This window comes from Callospermophilus lateralis, chromosome 3 (genome assembly GCF_048772815.1).
Source record: "Callospermophilus lateralis isolate mCalLat2 chromosome 3, mCalLat2.hap1, whole genome shotgun sequence".
Classification (NCBI taxonomy): Eukaryota; Metazoa; Chordata; class Mammalia; order Rodentia; family Sciuridae; genus Callospermophilus; species Callospermophilus lateralis.
In genome coordinates, this window is record NC_135307.1 from 177,211,321 (window position 1) to 177,232,488 (window position 21,168).

The 21,168-nt window shown below is 38.7% G+C and overlaps 1 protein-coding gene across 1 annotated transcript in view; it reads left to right on the top strand.

Moving 5' to 3' along the window:
• The window catches only part of Cnbd2 (cyclic nucleotide binding domain containing 2), a 48,182-nt gene that overhangs the window by 6,081 nt on the left and 20,933 nt on the right, over positions 1–21,168 (top strand). The window contains exons 4-8 of the mRNA XM_076849070.1: positions 136–299; positions 3,906–4,062; positions 4,555–4,706; positions 8,032–8,170; positions 15,123–15,237. Of these exons, the coding sequence (XP_076705185.1) occupies positions 136–299; positions 3,906–4,062; positions 4,555–4,706; positions 8,032–8,170; positions 15,123–15,237 (727 nt within the window). The remainder of the gene's footprint in view (positions 1–135; positions 300–3,905; positions 4,063–4,554; positions 4,707–8,031; positions 8,171–15,122; positions 15,238–21,168) is intronic.

A 21,168-nucleotide genomic window follows, 5' to 3' on the forward strand; every position in this document is an offset into this window, starting at 1 on the left:
CTTATCCCAATGTCTGGCAAACCCTAAGCATTCAGTATATGTCAGTCATTATTGTATGGGGATGCAGGAAAGCATATAAGCAGGAATGTGGGGAGAAACTGCTTGTCCTCTGTCACTCTGGGCCTCTCTCCTTAGGGTCACTTCCCTCCAAGGGCCATTCAGATCACGCAGAAGAAGCCTTCCTGGAGGACAGAACAGGAGATCCAGGCTCTTTGCAATGTCCTACAGGTTGTGGATAGCTACCGGAACTACACAGAGCCCCTACAACTGCTCTTGGCCAAGGTCATGCGCTTTGAAAGGTCAGAGAGGGGCATACCTCTGGCCCCTGGGCTTGGGTGGGACTGGGCTGGGCAGGAAGAGCCTGACTGAGAAGGTGTGGCAGGTTCTACCCACCCCTCTGAAGAGTATCATCAATGAAGTCTGTCAGTTTTCCTGAGTGCTTACTATTATGGTGACAGCACAGTTTATTTTATTCACTTACTGAATCTTAGATTTAATGAGCCATTGAATCTGAAGAGGCTTTAGGAAGAACCTCTGAAAGTCCATTTCCTTCATTTGTCAGATGAGGAAACTGAGGTCAGAGAGGGAAAAGACTTATCCTAGACATCCAGTGTCTTAGTCCATTTTATGTTGCTAATAAAAATACTACAGACTGGGTAAAGTGATCTAAAAAGGGAGGGGTCATAGTCTGATCTAAATTCAAGGGGCCACATCTAGTGATGATGACCTTCTCTTTGGCAAACTCCCAAGGAATCATATGGTGAGAGACTGGGAGAACATATTTATATTTTCCGGGCTCTCTCATAAATCTACCAATATTCTGTCATGTTGACTCCATCTGTATGACTTTATCTAATCTTTTTCCCCCTGTGCTGGAGATCAAATCTGAGTCTTGTACATACAAAGTGCATTCTCTACCACTGAGCTATACCTCCATCCCAATCTTATCTAATCTTAATCACCATCCAAAGGCCTTACATCTAACCATCATAGTAGGATTAAGTTTCTATCCTCTTATTACTCCACATTGGAATTAAGCTTCAACATGAATTTCAGAGGGGACAAAAGCAAATTTAAACCAGAATTTGTACTAGATAATAAGAAGCAGAGCTGAAACTCAAATCCAGGCTTTGAAAGCCAGAATGGAACACAGATGATTATGCTGTATATCCAGGTAGGTCTTAGAATAGGGTCTGTGAATTTCCTTCTTTTTCTTTCTTTTTTTTTTTGGTACTGGAAATTGAACTGAGACGTGCTTTATCACTGAGCCACATCCCTAGTCCTTTTTATTTTTTATTTTGAGACAGTGTCTCACTAAGTTGTTGAGCATCTAGCTAACTTGCTAAGGAAGGCCTTGAACTTGTGATCCTCCTATCTCAACCTCACAAACTGCTGGAATTACAAGCATGGGCCACCATGCCCATGGGATCTTAATTTTAATGACCAAAAAAAATCTTTATTTTCATTAATCTCTAAATGAAATTTATCAGTGTATCATTTTCTTCCTTTTTTTTTAAATGCTTGTTTAGTATAGATGAACACATAGTATTTATTTATTTTTAATGTGGTGCTGGGATTGAACCCAGTGCCTCACACATTCGAGGCAAGCACTTTACCACTGAGCTACAGCCTCAGCCCCATTTTCTTCCTTCTTAAAGGTAAGCAACAACATACTTTTTCATTAAAGAAATTTGATTTTTCACATCATGTTCCAGTTATGGCAGATTTCTTTTTTTAAATTGTGTGTGTGTGTGTGTGTGTGTGTGTATGTGTATACGTATATACACATATATATGTTTAGTTGTAGATGGATATAATACCTTTATTATTTATTTTTTATTTATTTTCGTGTGGTGCTCAGGATTGAACCCAGTGCTTCACACATGCTAGGCAAGTTACAACTCTGAGTTACAACCCCAGCCCTATAGCAGATTTCTTGAAAAATAATTTATGTTCACATCTTTAAAATCAAGGTAGTCATTTATCTTCTGCTAGATCTTGTTATTCACTGCCTTAGCAAATATACATATATTGTTATACCCCAAATTTGGGTTTTTAAGAATATTTGTCAGCTGTCACTCTGCTGGATTTTATTTTACATACTTAAAACATCATTCTATGAAGATTTCACCAGACTATCAAAGGTCCATGACACAAAAACTACCATGTAAATAACTTGTACTAAAGAAGTCTAAGAGGTGGGCATGTGGAAATATTGCCATTTCCAGGACATCTCAATGGCTTCATGGGGCAACCTAACAGAATATTTGAGGTTAGACCTATTTTGAAAATCCAGGATATAAGATTATTATAGTTCATAGACATCCTCCTTCATGCTGGTCAGTCTATGACATAAACACAACAAGTCAGCTTTTTTTATCACTGGTGCAGGATACTTTATGCCCAGTGATGTTCAGGGCAAAGCTGGCTTGGTCACAAGTTTCAAGAGGAGATAATTAAACAGTTTGACTTGTAGATGGAGGTATGGACCAGAACATTCCATGCAGAGAGGACCATTTGCTTTGTTCTAGTCCAAGGAAGAAAAGTAGGTTACCACTATCTGTAAAGACTCCACAGCAGAGTGGTGCCAAAGGTACTTTTCTTGAAGCTCAGGAATTTGATGCCCCATCTGCCCCAGTGTGATCTCAGCCAAGCCACTTAACTTTTCTGAGCCTCAGTATCTTCATCAGAGAAATAAGGATGATAATATGGATTTGATTGAGGATGGTAATAAGATCTGGGGGAAGATCAAGCAAGTGGTGATCATTAAAGCCCTCTGATAGTTGTTGATTATTTCTGGAACTGGAATTAGCAGCTTAGACAGGATTCTCTCCCATTTGCAAATCTGAGAAAACAGCCCAAGAGAATGCATTGGTGGCTATGAAAAGTCCTGGGATGTTTCTTCAGCTTCAGGCTCAGCTGGATTTAGGGACTCAGTGTTATCAGGGTCCAGTGTTTTTCTGTCTCTCTCCCTGTCTCTTGATTCTTCATTCATATAAATCTCCCTGTCAGGGGCTAGAGTTGTGGCTCAGTGGTAGAGCACTTGCCTAGCATGTGTAAAGCACTGGGTTTGATTTTCAGTACCACATATAAATAAATGAATAAAATAAAGGTTCATCATTATCTTTAAAAAACAAACAAACAAAAACTCCCTGTCACTCACCCTCTCCCCTCATCCAAGCAAGTTGGCTGCCATAGTCGTAGCTTCTAACTTCTATCCAGTCTTACTCTAGTGGGAAAAAAAAGAATACCTCTTCCCAGTCACTCAAAGTCGTAGCCTTGGCATTAGTTCTTCCTGAACCAGATTGGCTTTTCCTGAAACATCTGTGGGGTCTGAGTTTAAGAACTAAATCCTAGTTTGCTGTAGGCCAGGGTACTTCTATCCTAAGGGTGTGCCATTGGGTAATGAGCTACTGGGGATCATAATAAGACTACTGACCTCTCTCTTTCCAGGCATGCTCATTTGTATCTTACAGATAAGAGAAACTGAAGGTCAGAGAGGGACCCTGAGCTCCCAGTGTCACACAGTCAAGGTCATACATAGGATTTGGATGCTAATCTGACTCTAAAGGGCTCATAATCATTTAGCTTCTCTGTTGACCCATCCATTGCTTTCACGTCTCTTTATTACTCAACTGCTGTTCACTTAGCATTTACCCTGTGTCTAAGCACATACAGCATGAACAAGTCTGGCCAAGGCTCTGCTGTAAGAAGACTTCAGTCTAACCAAGGTAGGCAGCTGGTTAGGTATTAGTGAAGGGGTCTAAGTTGAAGGACAGGAACTGGGCTATTCTGAAGTTTCTTCTAGTCCAGATCTGTTCTTTCATACCCCAGAGCAAAGAGCACAACCAATTCAGAGCTTTTCCCTCTTGCTACCGGGTCAACTGGCCATGTTTTTTTCCCAGGTTTGGCCGTAGGCGTGTGGTTCTCAAGAAGGGACAGAGGGGTAGCAGCTTTTATTTCATCTATGTGGGTACAGTTGCAGTGACTGAGGATGAAGATGGCAGCAGTGCCTTCCTAGACCCCCATCCAACATTGCTGCACAGGGGCAGCTGTTTCGGGGTAAGTCCAGGGGAAGGGTATGGCTTCCTGACCTGGGGTTAGGAGTGTGGCAAGAGTCTTGCTCAAAATTCTTGACCAGGCCCTGTCCTGCCTTACACTCTGTGCAAGTCACTGATCCACGTGGGTCTCAGTGTCCTTACGTGTCATATATATTATGAGTGAGTTGGACCAGGTAATGTCCAAAGTTAACCTTTTTGTCTCATGATAAAGGAGCATGTTCCCCATATAACCTCTCAGAAATTCAGTGACTGGATGGCCTCCATGAGGCCTCTCCAGTTTCCTCGCTGGCCTATTCAGACCTGTTGCCTCATTTTCTACAAGCAGCAAATGAAGAGTGGGGCACAGTGAGGGAACAAGCAGGAGTATGGAGGAGGCCAATGAGCCTGCAATCTGGGGAGGAAAGAGTTCAGGGGGAAATGGAAAATATGTACAGGGGTATGAGCAGGACACTGGAGGTGCTCACGTGTGCCCTTGTACCTAACCACCCAACAGGAAATGGGCCTTCTGAATACAGGAACAAGGAGGGCCACTGTGGTCTGCTTTGAGGACACAGAATTCCTGGTTGTTGACAGGGAGGATTTCCTGGCTAATAAGCTGGATGAAGAAGTTCAAAAGGATGCTGAGAGTCGGTTTGAATTTTTTAGGTAACTCCATTCAACATCTTTTTACCCTTCTTTGTTTATTAGTGCTTGCCTTTGTCCTAGACAAGATGGGAAACATACAAGAATACATAATGAAGATTGAGTTCTTATTGGGTCAGGCAGGGTGCCAAGAACTTTGTACCACTTGTTGCATCTAATCTTACATTTAAACCCCATGAGATTGTTTCTCTTACTTTCCTCAGTTAATAGAAAAACAAGTTTCTCAGTTTTATGAGAAAACCAAGGCTCAATTTGATGATATGCCCGACGTGTCTGATTCAGAAGTCCCTGAGCTTCACTAATTCACGCCACCTTTCCTTGACTCAGAAAAGAAAGGATGCTCTATCTGTGCTTCTCTTGCTTCCTGTTTCTTTAAAATCCCTGTCTATACTGTAATTCTTCATTGCATGATAGTTTCTTTATAGCTTATATGCCCCATCAGACTATAAGCAATGTGGTGGCCAGGACAAGATTTGTCTTTTTCACTGTTGTATCCTCATGTTGTCATGGTGCCAGACACATTAGCAAATAAATATTGAATAAAATGAAAACAGGATATAAATAATTATGGGTGAGAAAGTACTATAGGTACTCTATATAACAACCTAAAAGCAGAACTCATATATAGCACAAGATTTTTGTTTTAAGTACTTTCTGAAAGACCACATAAAGATGTATAAACTAAACCTTATTTGTTGTTTGGTTATTTGCTTTTATGTGAAAGAGAGGAAACCCAAATGACATTATCTGTACTGGCTGTGAAAATACAGATTGCAGGGTTGCACAGCTATATGGAAGTGTTCTGGGCAAAGGGGTCTGGTCTTCTCTGAAAGAGGTAGTGTCATGAAGGGTATGGAGCCTGGAAAAATGGAGAATTAGTTCTGAAAGGAGATGCAGTTCATCTTCTGAAACTGGAAAAATATGTCTGACTTCCAATTTCAGCTCCTAGGCTTTGTGTTAGTCAGCTTTTCATTGCTGTGACCGAAATACCTGACAAAAACAAGTTGGGGGATGTGGGGGAAAGAATATAGAAGGTCATTGGATTAGGCAAAGAAGAATGAAGGAAAGGGAAGGGGTGATGGAAATAGGAAAGACAGTAGAATGAATCGGACATAACTTTCCTATGTTCATATACAAATACGTGACCAGTGTAGTTCTGCATCATGTACAACCACAAGAATGGGAAATCATACTCCATGTATGTATAAGTCTAAATACATGTATATCTAAAAAGAATTTTTTAAAGACCTAAAAAAAAAGTTAGAAGAGGCAAATTTTATTTTGGGCTCACCATTTCAGAGATTCAGACCATCATCAGAAGACTCCATTGCTCTGAGTCTGAGGTGAGGCAGAACACCATGGCAGAAGGGCACGGCAGAGGAAAATCGCTCAGCTTATGGCAGCCAGGAAGCAAAAAGAGAGGTGCCAGCGACAAAATAAAACTCCAAAGATGAGCCCCCAGTGACCTCCTTCCTCCAGCTTTACCTACCTGCTTATAGTTACCACCTTGTATAGTAGTACCTTCATATTCTTAATCCATCAAATTGGTTAACCACTGATGAGGTTACAGCTTTCATAATCTACTCATTTCAACTATGAACATTTTTGCACTATCTCACACATAAGCTTTCAGGGACATCTCATATCCAAACCATAATAGGCTTGTTAAAAGGAAAATTCCCTAGACGAATTAAATTTAGTAGAGATTATTTGAATAAAGCAAAACAAAAGAAAAACAGTTTGTAAATCAGGCAGCTCCCAGAATCAAAGCGGGTTTTAAGAACTCTAATCACCAGTATGAACAGACACTATTGATAGGAAAGCAGAAATGAGGCATAGAAAACTGGCTATACCCTAGTCAGTCAACCAGTCAATTGAATACATTTAAAATGATTATCTACAGTGTAGTAGGTTAACTGGCTAATACAGGGCCTTCACCCAGCTAAAACTTGGTTATGTAATTAGACTTTATTGGGTTGGTCTGTGGATCCATTGTAGTAGCCCAGTCCAAATTCTTTTTAGATATACATGACAGTAGAGTGTATTTAGACATATTATACATACATAGATTATAATTTCCCATGGCCTTACACAAATTCTGTTTAACAGGCTTATCAGTGATGTGACTCTGGGTAATTCACTTCATTTCTCTGAGCTTTAGCCTTCTGTTCTATAAAATGGGGGTAATGATTCATTGTAAAAGGGGGTAAAGTTCATTGTAAGGATGGAATGAGATGATCATGAGAAGGTTGTGGTCCTATACATGGCACATAGGAGTTACTCTTCCTGTGGTGGCCCTACTTTTCTCCTGTCTTTCCAGGCCCTTGTGCCTTTGAACATGGCACTGAACCTCTTCTCATTGGCACTAGAAATGAACTCAGCACTTTTGAGGCCTGAGTTATCTTGAGTTAACCTGAATTGACTAATGTAGTCAATTCTGAGCCCATAACCTGTTGGGACTGAGAACAGCCTGATGGGTCACATATGAGGGAAGGCAAGCCCATAACTAGTGGTACACAAGGTCAGGGGAAGAAGCTACCACTGTAGGATAGGCCTTCAACCACAGGGAGCAACTGGCAAAGAGGAGAGTTCAGATGTTCCCTGTTTACCCAACCTAGAATTGAGTATTGGAAGCCATTAAGGCAGAGGGAGATGGGTTTGAAGCCAAAGGTAGGACCAGGACTGCTGGGCAGGGTACCAGATAGCCTGTGAGCTGAAGTAAGGAAGTATCCTGGAGGATAGTCCTTGGAATGTAGGGTTAGCTTAGTGAGCCACGTGGTTGGGATGGAACAGCAAGGATGGACTAGGGGAGAAGGTTCCTGAAGGGAGGAGTAGAAATGAGAAAAACAGAGAGCTGGATCACTCAGAGGTATCTGAATAGCAGCAAAGGAGGGGCACTTATCTAGAGGGGAGGCCTTGAGAAGATGTAGAAGATTGGCTGTGGGCTAAGGCACAGAGTGGGTGGTGGTAAAATCTTCCACCTAGATATTTCAAGAGTTGAAGAGTGAGGTGAGTTCCCTTTCTGGAGAGTATTAAGATCTGGGAGCCTTGTATGATAAAGGGGATTTTTTTTTTTTTTTTTTTTGGTACCAGGGATTGAACCCAGGGGCACTTAATCACTGACCCACATCCCCAGCCCATTATTCATTTATTTAAAATTTTTTATTTAGAGTTAGGTTTTTACTAGTTGTTTAGGGCCTTGCCGAGTTTCTGAGGCTGGTTTTGAACTTGCAGTCCTCCTGCCTCAGCCTCTTGAGCTGCTAGGATTATAATCATGTGCCACTGTGCCCAACAAAGGTGATGAATTCTAACAGCCATTTCCCCTCAGAAAGCTGGATCTTTTTCAATCGTGGTCTGATGAGAAGCTCTGGCAGCTAGTAACCGTGGGGAAGATAGAGAAGTACTCATATGGGCAGCTGATCGAAAAAGACTTTGTTGAGTCCTCCTTCGTCATGTTGATCTGCAAGGTGAGAAGTCTGGGGTTGGAGATGAAGCTGGGGAGTGTGTATCCAGCATAGTGGCCTGTGGCCAGACAGGCAGTGTTTGAGTCCTGTTCCTTTTCTGACTTATCATGTCCTAGCTGGAACAGGCAAGCATCATACTTCACATCATGTTAGATGTGAAGGATTGCTGTAAACTTTAGGATATATAGTAGTACCCTATTATGGCGGGGGAGATACATTCCAAGACCTCCAGTAGATGTCTGAAACTGTGGATAGTACCTAACCCTCTTTGTATTGTGTCTTTTCCTATACATATGATAAAGTTTAATTTATAGATTAGGCACAGTAAAATATTAACAATAATCATAAAATAGAACAATAATAACATACCATAATGAAAGTTATGAGATTGTGCTCTATTAAAATATGTTATTGTATTTATGTAACTCTTACTGTGATGATGTGAGATGGTACTTAAAAAAGCTCTTTATAGATTCTCTTTAGCATATTTGAATTACCAGCATCACTTCTCTTCTGCTTTGAGACTATTATTAAGTAAAATAAAAGTTATTTGAACACAAACACTGTGATTCTGGGACATTCAATCTGATAACCAAGACAACTTACAAGTGACTAACTGAGTAACATGGAAATGCTGGACAAAAGGATGGGTCACATCCTAGGAAGAACAGAGCAGGACGGCAAGAGATTTAATCATGTTACTCAGATTGGTATACAGTTTAAAACTTACAAATTGTATATTTTTGGAAATTTTCATTTGATATTTTTGTACTATAGTAAACTGTAGGTAACTAAAATTACAGATAAGATCTTTGGCTATGCTTTACATGCTTTAAATCATTCCAGTCTCACAATAACCCATAGAGGTTAATATGGTCATTATTCCCATTTAATAGAGGAGGAAACTGATATATGGGAAGGTAGAGTGGCTATTCAATGTCACACAGTAGATGTAGTAGGGTTTTTTGTTTTGTTTTGTTTTGTTTTTTTCAGCACAGTCTGTGACTCCAAAGCTCTTCTCAGGAGCTGGGATTTGAGTTGACCTGTCATTCCTTACATGTTAAGCCACTACAGATATTTGTTGAGTCTTTGCCAAGGTCATGACACATTAGTACAGGATCTGAAGGGCTACAGAGAGGAAAAAACTGGTTCTCTCTTTTATATAATCTCCTTCACTAGATCAGAGCATAGACAAAGTTGTCAATGCCAGTACCAAGCGACAGGTGCAAATTGAGTTCTAAGAATTCAGAAGAGGGAACTCGCCAAAGGCTGGAGGCCTTAAGTCAGGCTTCCTGTCAGATGTAAGGAAGATGATGAGCCTTGAAGGTATTGAACCACTGGACAAAAGGAGGGGGCAAGATTGGGTGTGTACTAGAGTTGGCTTATACCTGCCTGTAAGAACTGATTGTCAAATTTTCAGAGTTGGTAAACACAGTACTTATTAAAATTATATAAGCCCATAATTAAATAAATTATATTGGAATCAAAGGTATTACCAAGAACTCACCATTCTCTAATGTTGCTGCATTTTACTATTATCTATGCTCTTTAGGTCATGTCGTCTATATCTGTATAGTAGAAATAACTTTATAATTGTGTGCCTCTTCCCACCTCCACATTCAGTAACTCACATTGCTAACTTAAAATCAGGCATGGTGATACTATTTATACAGTAAGAATCAACAAATACCCTAAGTCAGGTCTGGTATACTGGTATACATTCCCAGTATTTTATTCATCATGGAACTTACATCTTTGGTGAACAAGTGAAGTTCTGAAATACATAGTGTTAAAACTAAAACAAGTTTCAATGTAATGAATATAATGTATGTGAAGATGGGAAATAGTTAAATAGCAGATCACAAATAAGATTTAGTACCATTAAACTTATTGGGAAGGGTGGATTGGGATGCAGTTTCATTTGTCAAATCATAGTTGAACTTCAACTATAGTTTGGTCATCAATACAGGAGTCCAGCCAGTACCCACAAAAGCATCCTTAAGAATTGATTGGTTATATGGAATTGCCAGTAAGACTGTAGTATATTTTATTATAAATTGTAGTGATACATCACTTATATAGCAGTAAAATTTACAAACATTGTTATATTTTTCCAGAAAGCCAAGTTGTTAAATCTGCCACACCACTAGGAATGTGTTATTCTGGGTTCAGTCCTGGAGAACAGAATCAAGTTTATCTAATATAAATAGAAAGGCATTTTATTGCCGGATGATAAATTGTAACAGATTTGCTGGTGAGTGGAGTGGTGGGGAACTATAGAAACAGACCATGGACTAAAAATGACTCCAAGACAACTCCAAATCATAGGCCAGAACTGGACTGTCACAGGTACTGCTGCCCTTGCCATGTTCAAGAAGCCACTCCTGCAGGCCCCACCTCCAGTAATAAGTGGATTGCTGGTACCTCCAAACCCAAACCTGGTCCAGGTACACTGAATTGGTGGAACCCAAATCACATCCAGAACATTTACTGCAAGGAAGCTTGGGAAATTAAAAGAAAGATTGGCTTTCATTCTCTACAAATTAAAAGAGTTGGGCCTTTACAAAGGCGGGTAGGATGAGGTCATTGCCAGCTGAGGGGAATAGTGTGGAGCCATACACACAGTAGGAATATGCCTGGGGTTTACCTAAGTTTGGAAACTCCTAATGATCATTTGAGGAGGGGTGGGAGATGGGTTGAAAAGTCTAGAATCAGAGAACCCTGAAAGCCAACTGAATAATTCACATTTTTTTCTCCTCTCTGTTATCTGCTGCTTCTTTACTAAAATTTTAAGGTAATCACCTCTGCAGCCATGAAATGCCATAGATCCCCAGACAACTCCTTTTTTTTTTTGTAGCAGGGATTGAACTCGGGTGCACTCAACCACTGAGCCACATCCTTAGCTCTTTTTTGTATTTTATTTAGAGACAGGGCCTCACTGAGTTGCTTAGCACATGGCTTTTGCTGAGGCTGGCTTTGAATTCTATCCTGAGCCACAGGGATTGCAGGCATTTCAGGCACGTGCACAAGCCTGGCTTCCTTTTTTTTTTTTTTTTTAATATTTAAATTTTTTTGGTACCAATATCGAGCCTTCTAAATGGATTTTATCAGATTTTTTTTTAAATTTTGTATTTCTTTGGTACCAGAGATTGAGCCCTTTACCACTGAACTGGATCCCCAGCTCTTTTTAATTTTTCACTTTGAAACGGGGTCTTACTAAGTTTCTGTTGGTGTTACTAAGTTGCTAAGGCTGACCTTGAACCTGTGATTCTTCTGCCTCAATCCTTCTGAGTCACTGGGATTACAGGTGTGCACCACCATGCCCAGCTTCAGCTCTTTCCATAGAACCAGAATAAATTGAGGGGGGATGAGTGATGAGGAATATAAAATTCAAGACTTCTTTTAATTAGTATGCTGATTACATTTAAATTAGCACATAGGTGGGGATGGTTCTTAATCTGTTTTTACCTCTATTCCTTTATCTGTAAAATGGGACCACTCACCTCATAAATTCTGGTAATGAAAATTAATTTAGCACATACTTACTCAGTTAACATTCATGCACTAGTTCATTGGTTCTCAGTGACTAGACCATCAGCATCACTTGGCCATCAGCATCACTGATTAAAAATGCAAATTCTCAGGCTCACACAGGAGCTATTAAATCCAGAACTCTGGGAGGGAGGGCTCAGTAACCTGTGTCTTAACAAGCCAGATGACTCTGATGCACACTTAAGTTGTTGAATCCCTAATCTAAGGGAGGTGTTTTCAAATTTTGGTAATGATGAAAAGGCTTTTTTTTTTTTCTATAGTGCTGAGGATCGAACCCAGGTCCCGCCTGTGCTAGGCGAGTGCTCTACCGCTGAGCCACAATCCCAGCCCCTAGCCCCTCAGGTGCTTTTTATTTTTTAATTTTTTAAAATAATTTTTTAATATTTATTTTTTAGTTTTTGGCAGTCACAACATCTTTATTTGTATGTGGTGCTGAGGATCAAACCCAGGCCGCGCGCATGGCGCTACCACTTGAGCCACATCCCTAGCCCCCCTCAGGTGTTTTTTAAAAAGGCAGATTCCTATCTCTGCAGAGATTTGTTCATTACTGTGGAATCTGCAGTGGAGTGAGTGCTACAGGTGATTCTAATGGAGAGGAGCTTGGGCTTCATTCTGATAAAAGAAATACAGAGGTCACAGAGTGACAGCAGGTTAGGGGGTTCTTATTTCTTAGCCAGCAGATGAGTTTGGTTTGTCCTTTTGGGTATATTACTAAAATCTGATTTAATCATTCATGTGAAGCTTGTACATAAACATTTTGATTACTAACTTTGAAATTCAGAAGATCAGAAAACACCAGGATGTATTCTGGTATGGCCCACTATGGTTGGAACTGAAAAGTGCCTGTGCCATCTAACAGGACTTCTCTTTTTTCTCACTTTTATTTCCTACCTGGTCAGTGCCTTGAGTGTTCTTCCTCTGGGAGGGAGACTCTGCAGTCCTGATTACTGTACTTTACTTATACTGCCACCAGAGGGCGAAATCAGCAGCTGGGCATCCTTCGGACTGCAGAAAGTCGGAAAATGTGATTTCCTGCTGGCATCACAAATATAATGTCCATAATCAATTTGTTCTGAGTAGCTTATCATTTGGGGACACATGGTAAAACTGATCTCTCCACAGATACTGTTGCAATTTTAAGACCCACAAGAGACTTTTCCAAGAGCAAACTGTTCTCATTTTTTGTAAGGCACCTATAGTTCTTGGGTGATGAATGTTTGTTGAATGAATGTTGAGTAAAGATCCAAGCACAATGCCTGGCATATAATAAGGCTTATTAAATGTTTCTTCCCTTCTTCTTCTTTGCCAACAGTAATCTGTCTTGAAACTTGTCCCTTTATAATGTGTCTCCTAGAGTTTCAACTAAAAATTTTTTAAAAATAGGAAATTAAAACAGAGATGACATTTCTTTCTAACCTGTCAGATTAGCAAAGATTAAAAGGATTGTGAAAACCCAGTGTTGGCAAATATGCAATGAACTGTTTCATGGACTGTTGAGGGAATAAACAGAGCTTATCTTTGTGGGAGGCAGTTTGGCAATGTGTATCAAAATTTAAAACACACATACCTTTAGGAATTCTTCTTTTTTTTTTTAAGTTGCTGTTATTTTTTTTTTTTTAATTTTTTTTTAATATTTATTTTTTTAGTTTTTCGGCAGACACAACATCTTTCTTTGTATGTGGTGCTGAGGATCGAACCCGGGCCGCACGCATGCCAGGCGAGCACGCTACCACTTGAGCCACATCCCCAGCCCCTGGCTTTATTTCTAATGTTCGCAGTATGGCTGTTTCACCACCAACCATCACATTTGAGTTTCAGACAGAGGGAAGGAGAAGGACAATAGCTTTCCTGGGAGTCTTATCTAGCAGTCTTTCACTTATATTTCATTAGCTAGAACTAGGTCATTGGCACCCCACTAGAGGAGTCTGGGAAGGTGATTGAATTCTCTCCCCTCCCCATTTAAACTTGGGACTTTTCTGTCCTAAACAAATTATAATTGTATATAATACTGACCGATTGAGACAATCAAATATGAATCTTGAAAAAAATGTTTTCTAGAGAAATAAGCTATATGCAGTAAGATTTCAAATCTAAACTATACAACTTGGTAATTTTTTGCATATGTGTTCACCAATGTAATCCTTGCCCCAGTCTAGCTAAAGAACATTTACAGCACTACAGAAGGCCCCCTTGTGCCCTTCTCAGACAGAATTCTCCCATGGAGATAACCACTCTTATGACTGGTGTCATCACAGATTGCTTTTGCCTGTTTTTGAACTTCATATAAAATAGAATCATACAGTTTGTACTCTTTGCATTTTGATTGACTTCTTTTGCACAATTGAGTATTTGTTTTTAATTTTATAAACTATAGTATATATAGAATAATATCAAATCATTAAAAAATAATGATGCATAAAATATTTTTGGCATGAGAAGATGTCCTTGATATATTATTGATCTTCCAAAAAGGTTACAAGAGTCTGTGTTACATAACTCATTTATATGTTTATAATTCGTATGTGTTCATAGAGAAAAGTTTGAAATAACATTTCATAATATATTACTACTAGTTATTTCTGGGTGTTAGGATTAATGTGGTTTTAACTTAATCTTATTCTGTTTGATTGAATAATTTTATTTAATTTTGGAATAATTTTAAATTTATAGAAAAATTTCAAGAATAGGACAAAGAACTCCTGAAAAACTGTAACCCAGATTCACCAGTTAATATTTTGCTACTTTTGCTCTTATATGTATTTTTTTCCTCACCTGAAACTTTTAAAAGTTAAGTATCATTCATAATACTTAAATGATTATTTTCTAAGATAAAAATTAACTACAGAATAATTACCAAAATTAGAGACTTTTTTTCAGGGGTGGGAATACCAGGGATTAAACTTACAGGCATTTGGCCACTGAGCCACATCCTCAGCCCTATTTTGTATTTTATTTAGATACAGGGTCTCACTGAGTTGCTTAGTGCCTAGCTTTTGCTGAGTCTGGTTTTGAACTTACGATCCTCCTGCCTCAGCCTCCCAGGCCACTGGGATTACAAGCGTGCGCCACCACATCGGCCAAAATTAGGGACTTTTAATGTTTATAGAATATATAATCTGGAGTTCATAATCAGTTTCACTGACTGTCCCAGTAATGTCCTCTGTGGTGATATGTTTTCCCCATTGCCAGCCTTGTATTTAGTTTCTATGCTTCTGTAGTTGTTTGGATTTTTTCTGATAAGTAAATAACATTTTTATTAAGAAAAAAAAAAACATGAAACAACTTGCATTAAGCAAATACAACAACCTGGGGTAAGATGCAATATAGAGAGCTTATCTTTAAAGCCTGGCTTGCCTAGAGTATTGGGGTTTAATCCTTTGTTTGTGACCTTTGATGTGTCCAGGGCAGCTGTGAAGTCCTGCGGCTGATAGACCTTCAGACCTCCCCTTACTATTACAAGTGGATCTGGCAGCATCTGGAGCTGATAGATGACAGACCTCTAGGGACTCATCTCAATGGTAAGCCAGATGGCCACCTCTGAAAGCTGACAGCCACGGTAAGGGAGCCCCTGGGCCCTATCCTGGTTCCAGTTCCCTGTCCATAGATTCTTAAACATCTAGAACTCGGGGTAGGGTTGTAGCTCAGTGGTAGAGCACTTGCCCAGCACATGTGAGGTACTGGGTTTGATCCTCAGCAGCTCATAAAAATAAATAAATAAAGGTATCATGGGGGCTGAGGATATAGCTCAGTTAGTAGAATGCTTGCCTTGCATGCAGAAGGCCCTGGGTTCAATCACTAGCACCATGGGGGGGGGGAAGGTATTATGAACATCTACAGCTAAAAATAAAAATAAAACATTTAGAGCTCTAAGAGCCAACAAGTTGTCTGATTCTACCAGTGTCGAAACCCGGTCCACAGGCCTTGCCTCCTTTCTAGCCTTCTCTCTTCCTCTCTGCAGGTTCTGCCATGTAGCCTTCAACTCTTTGCCTCGCACATACACATCCCTCTTTTTGCCCAGTTTTCTTCTGCTTTTTAGATTTTAGACTAAATATCTTTTTTTTTTTAAAGAGAATTCTCCCAGATTTCTCATGCTGGATCAGCATCTTCTTTTCCTCATTATATTCCATTTAAATACCCTGTATTTCTCTTCTGTCATATTTAGCCCCACTGAAATAATAGCATTGAATCTAAAATGGTTCTTAAATATGTTTTTCCCTAGAATTTAAGCTCAGTAAGGATTTTGTATTCCTATGGCCTAGGACTAGCCTGGCATCTAGAGGCTAGTCAGAAGCAACTCATAATCAATGGATAAACATAACCTAGGTGCTACATTCCAAGTTGCAAAGTGCGCACACACTACAGAGTATTATCCAAACTCATGTGGTCTGCTCATAATTATGAGGAACAGGTATCAATCACTGAGTTCTGATTATTTGTGAAGTATCCAGGTGGCTGTTTCTACATATTACATCATTTTCATAATAGCTTTTCAAAAAGATATGATTGTATTTTCATTTTACAGATTTGAAAACCAAGGCTCAGAAAGGTGAATTTCTTATTTAAGGATCACAAGGATAAAAATAACAGTGAAGAACTTCAGAGTTCTGGCCTGATTCCAAATTGCAGACTTTTCTTTTCTTCATAAATATCTCCAGTCTTTCTCTTTCTCCATTCCCACTGTTGGACACAGACATTGTCTGATAATAGCCTATAGAACTGGCCAAGGTTCCTTATTCGAGGGCAGGATTTTTCTATTCACATCTCAGTTATGGCATTTTCCTTTCCTTTTCCAGCCTCTGGAGATTTTTGTTTTGTTTTGTCTTATCCACTTGGGTCAGGAACCCCAGCCCTCTGACGTTTGTAATGGTTCAGGTGTTTTACATCTTACCTTGGACTAAGTACTGACATGCTTCCCACTAATCCTTTTATGTTATAATTTAGGCATTAACCTGGGCTCTTCTCCCCAAGGATCACCTCACAGATGCAGCCAAACCTCCTAAATTCTAATCTTAGGAGGTCTGGCTATATGGGGAGGCTAACACAGGGAGACAAAGGAGAAAGGTGGGGGAAAAAAAGCTTGGAACTGAATCCCATTTACTAGCTGGGTAACTTTGGTGAATATTCAAGGTTTCAGGTCCTGGTTTCTTTGTATCTATCATGGCTAATGTTGTAGTTAAGAGGATGGCCTCAGGAGCCACATCACTTATGTTTGAATACAGGGTCCTTCTCTAATTATCTGTGTTATGCTGGAAAAGTGACTCTTTGACCCTATGCATTATTTGATTCAAAATACATTTTTTAAATTTTTTTTATTTTTTAGGTGTAGATGGACACAACACAATGCCTTTATTTTTATGTGGTGCTGAGGATCGAACCTGGGTCCCACCTGTGCTAGGCAAACACTCCACCCCTGAGCCACAATCCCAGCCCGATTCAAAATACTTTTAAATTTCCCTTTCGATTTCTTCTTTTTTGAACAATTGATTATTTAGAAGGGTGTTAATTTCCAAACATTTGAGGACTATTTAGCCATCTTTCTGTTGTTTTATTTTTATGATAACCTACTTTGTGTAGTTTGAATTCTCTAATATACTGAAATTTGTTTTGTGGCCCAGAATATAATGGATCTTGATAAATGTTCCATTTGTATTTGAAAAGAATATGCTATCATTATGTGCAATGTGCTGTGAATGTTAATCAGGTGAAGGTGATTTATAGTATTAGTCAAGTTATCTTTATATCCTTCCTGATGTTTATCAGTTTTTAATAGAGTTGTTAGAATCTCCAGCTACAGTTATAGATATATTTTTCTCCTTGCATTTCTATCATTTTTGATTCATATATTTTGAAACTGTCTTATTTAAGAATGGATATTTAAGTTTGAACTTTTCATCATTGTAATATAAATTTCTTTGTCTCTGGTAATACTCTCTGCTCTAAACTCTCCTTTTTCTGATATTAATTTAGCCACTTTTTAATTTAACTTCATTTTAATTAGTATTAACTTGATGTATCTTTTTCTATTCTTTTATGTTTATTCATGTCTTTAGAGTGGGCTTCTTAAAGGCAGCATATAGTTGTGTCTTGCTTTTATTTTTTTTATTTTTTTTATTGGTTGTTCAAAACATTACAAAGCTCTTGACATATCATATTTCATACATTAGATTCAAGTGGGTTATGAACTCCCATTTTTACCCCAAATACAGATTGCAGAATCACATCGGTTACACATCCACATTTTTACATAATGCCATATTAGTAACTGTTGTATTCTGCTACCTTTCCTATCCTCTACTATCCCCCCTCCCCTCCCCTCCCATCTTCTCTCTCTACCCCATCTACTGTAATTCATTTGTCTCCTTGGTTTTTTTTCCCCATTCCCCTCACAACCTCTTATATGTAATTTTGTATAATAATGAGGGTCTCCTTCCATTTCCATGCAATTTCCCTTTTCTCTCTCTTTCCCTCCCACCTCGTGTCTCTGTTTAATGTTAATCTTTTCCTCCTGCTCTTCCTCCCTGCTCTGTTCTTAGTTGCTCTCATTATATCAAAGAAGACATTTGGAATTTGTTTTTTAGGGATTGGCTAGCTTCACTTAGCATAATCTGCTCTAGTGCCATCCATTTCCCTGCAAATTCCATGATTTTGTCATTTTTTAGTGCTGCGTAGTACTCCATTGTGTATAAATGCCACATTTTTTTTAATCCATTCATCTATTGAAGGGCATCTGGGTTGGTTCCACAGTCTAGCTATTGTGAATTGTGCTGCTATGAACATCAATGTGGTAGTATCCCTGTAGTACGCTCTTTTAAGGTCTTCAGGGAATAGTCCGAGAAGGGCACTAGCTGGGTCAAATGGTGGTTCCATTCCCAGCTTTCCCAGGAATCTCCATACAGCTTTCCAAATTGGCTGCACCAATTTGCAGTCCCACCAGCAATGTACAAGAGTACCCTTTTCCCCACATCCTCGCCAGCTCTTGTTGTTGTTTGACTTCATAATGGCTGCCAATCTTACTGGAGTGAGATGGTATCTTAGGGTAGTTTTGATTTGCATTTCTCTGACTGCTAGAGATGGTGAGCATTTTTTCATGTACTTGTTGATTGATTGTATGTCCTCCTCTGAGAAGTGTCTGTTCAGATCCTTGGCCCATTTGTTGATTGGGTTATTTGTTTTCTTATTGTTTAATTTTTTGAGTTCTTTGTATACTCTGGATATTAGGGCTCTATCTGAAGTGTGAGGAGTAAAAATTTGTTCCCATGATGTAGGCTCCCTATTTACCTCTCTTATTGTTTCTCTTGCTGAGAAAAAACTTTTTAGTTTAAGTAAGTCCCATTTGTTATTATTTTTTTAATATTTATTTTTTAGTTGTAGTTGGACACAATACCTTTATTTTATTTATTTATTTTTATGTGGTGCTGAGGATCGAACCCAGGGCCTCACACATGCTAGGCAAGTGTTCTACCGATGAGTCACAACCCCAGACCCTGCTTTTATTTTTTTTTAAATTCAATATGACCGTCTTTGACATTTTGTTGAGATGTCTAAACCATTTACATTTAATGATGTTACTGATTGTGGTTGGATTTAAACTTACTATCTTGCCATTCATTTTTTTTTTCTTTTTGTTTTTTCTCCATTTTTTTTTCTTTTTAATTTTGTGACAGGGTCTTGCTAAGTTACCCATGACAGCCTTGAACTTGTGATCCTCCTCCCTTAGCCTCCCAAGTAATTGGGATTACAGGCATGCACCACCATGCCCAACTTTCTATTTATTTTCCCACCTGTTTCCTCTTCCTTTTCCCCTGCCTTTTGAATTATTTTGTATGGTTTCATCTTATTTTATTTGTTGGCTTATTTACTATTATGTTATTTTAGTGATTACTTTATGATTTATTTATATACCTTTTATTTACCACAATCTACCTTCAAATGATATACGACTTCATATATAGAACTGTAAGCTTATAATGGTATACTTATATTTCTCTTCTATAAGATATCGTGCTATCGTCATATGGTTCTACTTTCACATGCGGGGCACTGTAGCTCCCACCTGTATGATCCCAGCAACTCAGGAGGCAAAGATAAAAGGATAGGAGGATTCAAGATTGAGGCCAGCCTCAGCAATTTAGCAAGTTTCTAAGTGACTTAGTGAGCCCCTGTCTCAAAAATGAAAAATAAAAAGGACTAGGGATGTGGCTCGGTGATAAAACGCCTCTGGTTTCAATCCCTGGTTCAAAAAAAAAAAAAGTTATTACTTTGCTTTAAATAGTCAATTATCTTTTCAACATATTTAAATAATAATAAGGAAAGTCTTTTATATTAACCTATATAGTTACCATTTCTTAGGGTCTTCATTCTTTTGCATAGATCCAGATTTCCATCTGGTGACACTTCCTTCTGCCTGAAGTACTTCCTTTAATATTTCTTATAGTTCAGATTTGTTGGTGATAGAGTCTTTCAACTTTTCTATGTCTAAAATCTATTTCATTTTCAGAGAAAAATATTCACTGGGTGTAGAACACAAGTGAACAGATTTTTTCTTTTAGTATTTTGAAGATTATGCGTTGAAGTATGTTTTCTGACTTGCTTATTAATCAACAAGAGGTCTAATAACCTTAATTTTTATAATTTCTGAATAACTTTGTATGTCCTTTGTATAAAATGTGCCCTTTTGCTCTAGCTGGTTTAAATTTTTTCTTTTTATCAGTAAGTTTAAGTAATTTGACTATATTGTATTTTAAGATTTTTGTCATGTTTCTTCATGTCATTTAACTTCTTGGATCTCTGGATTTATATTTTTTAAATCAGACTTGGACTTTTGCCCATTAATTTTCTAATATTTTCCTGTTTTTCCCTCTCCTCCACTTTGGGAACTCCAATTACATGTATATTAGACTGTTCAAAGTTGTTTCACAGCTTACTGATGCTCTGCATGCTTATCATTTTTACTTGTCTTTTTTTCCTATCATTTGCTAGTTTTCTATTGCGGTGTCTTCAGTTTTATTAATCTTTCTACTGTATTGTCTAATCAACTTTTTTTGATATTGGAGATTGAACCCAGGGTCACTTTATCACTGAGCCACATTTCTAGCCGTTTTTATTTTATTTTGAGACAGTGTCTTACTAAGTTGCTTAGGGCCTCACTAAGTTGCTGAGGCTAGCCTCAGACTTGTGGTCCTCCCGCCTCAGCCTCCTACTAATCTACTATTAATACCATCTGATCAATATCCAGCTGATCCTTAAGGCAGCCCTCTGCAGACCTTTGAAGTTCTCTCTTTGTGCAGCTCTCTACTCTCTGGTACCCTGCTCTGTAAACTCTAGCCATCTGACTCTTTTCTCTCTCTATTCAGGGAAGTTGAGGGGCTCCATCTGAGTTTCCTCTCCATAAACCACAGACCAGAAAATAGCTGGGCAATAGCGTGTCTTTTCTTACCTGATGTTCAATG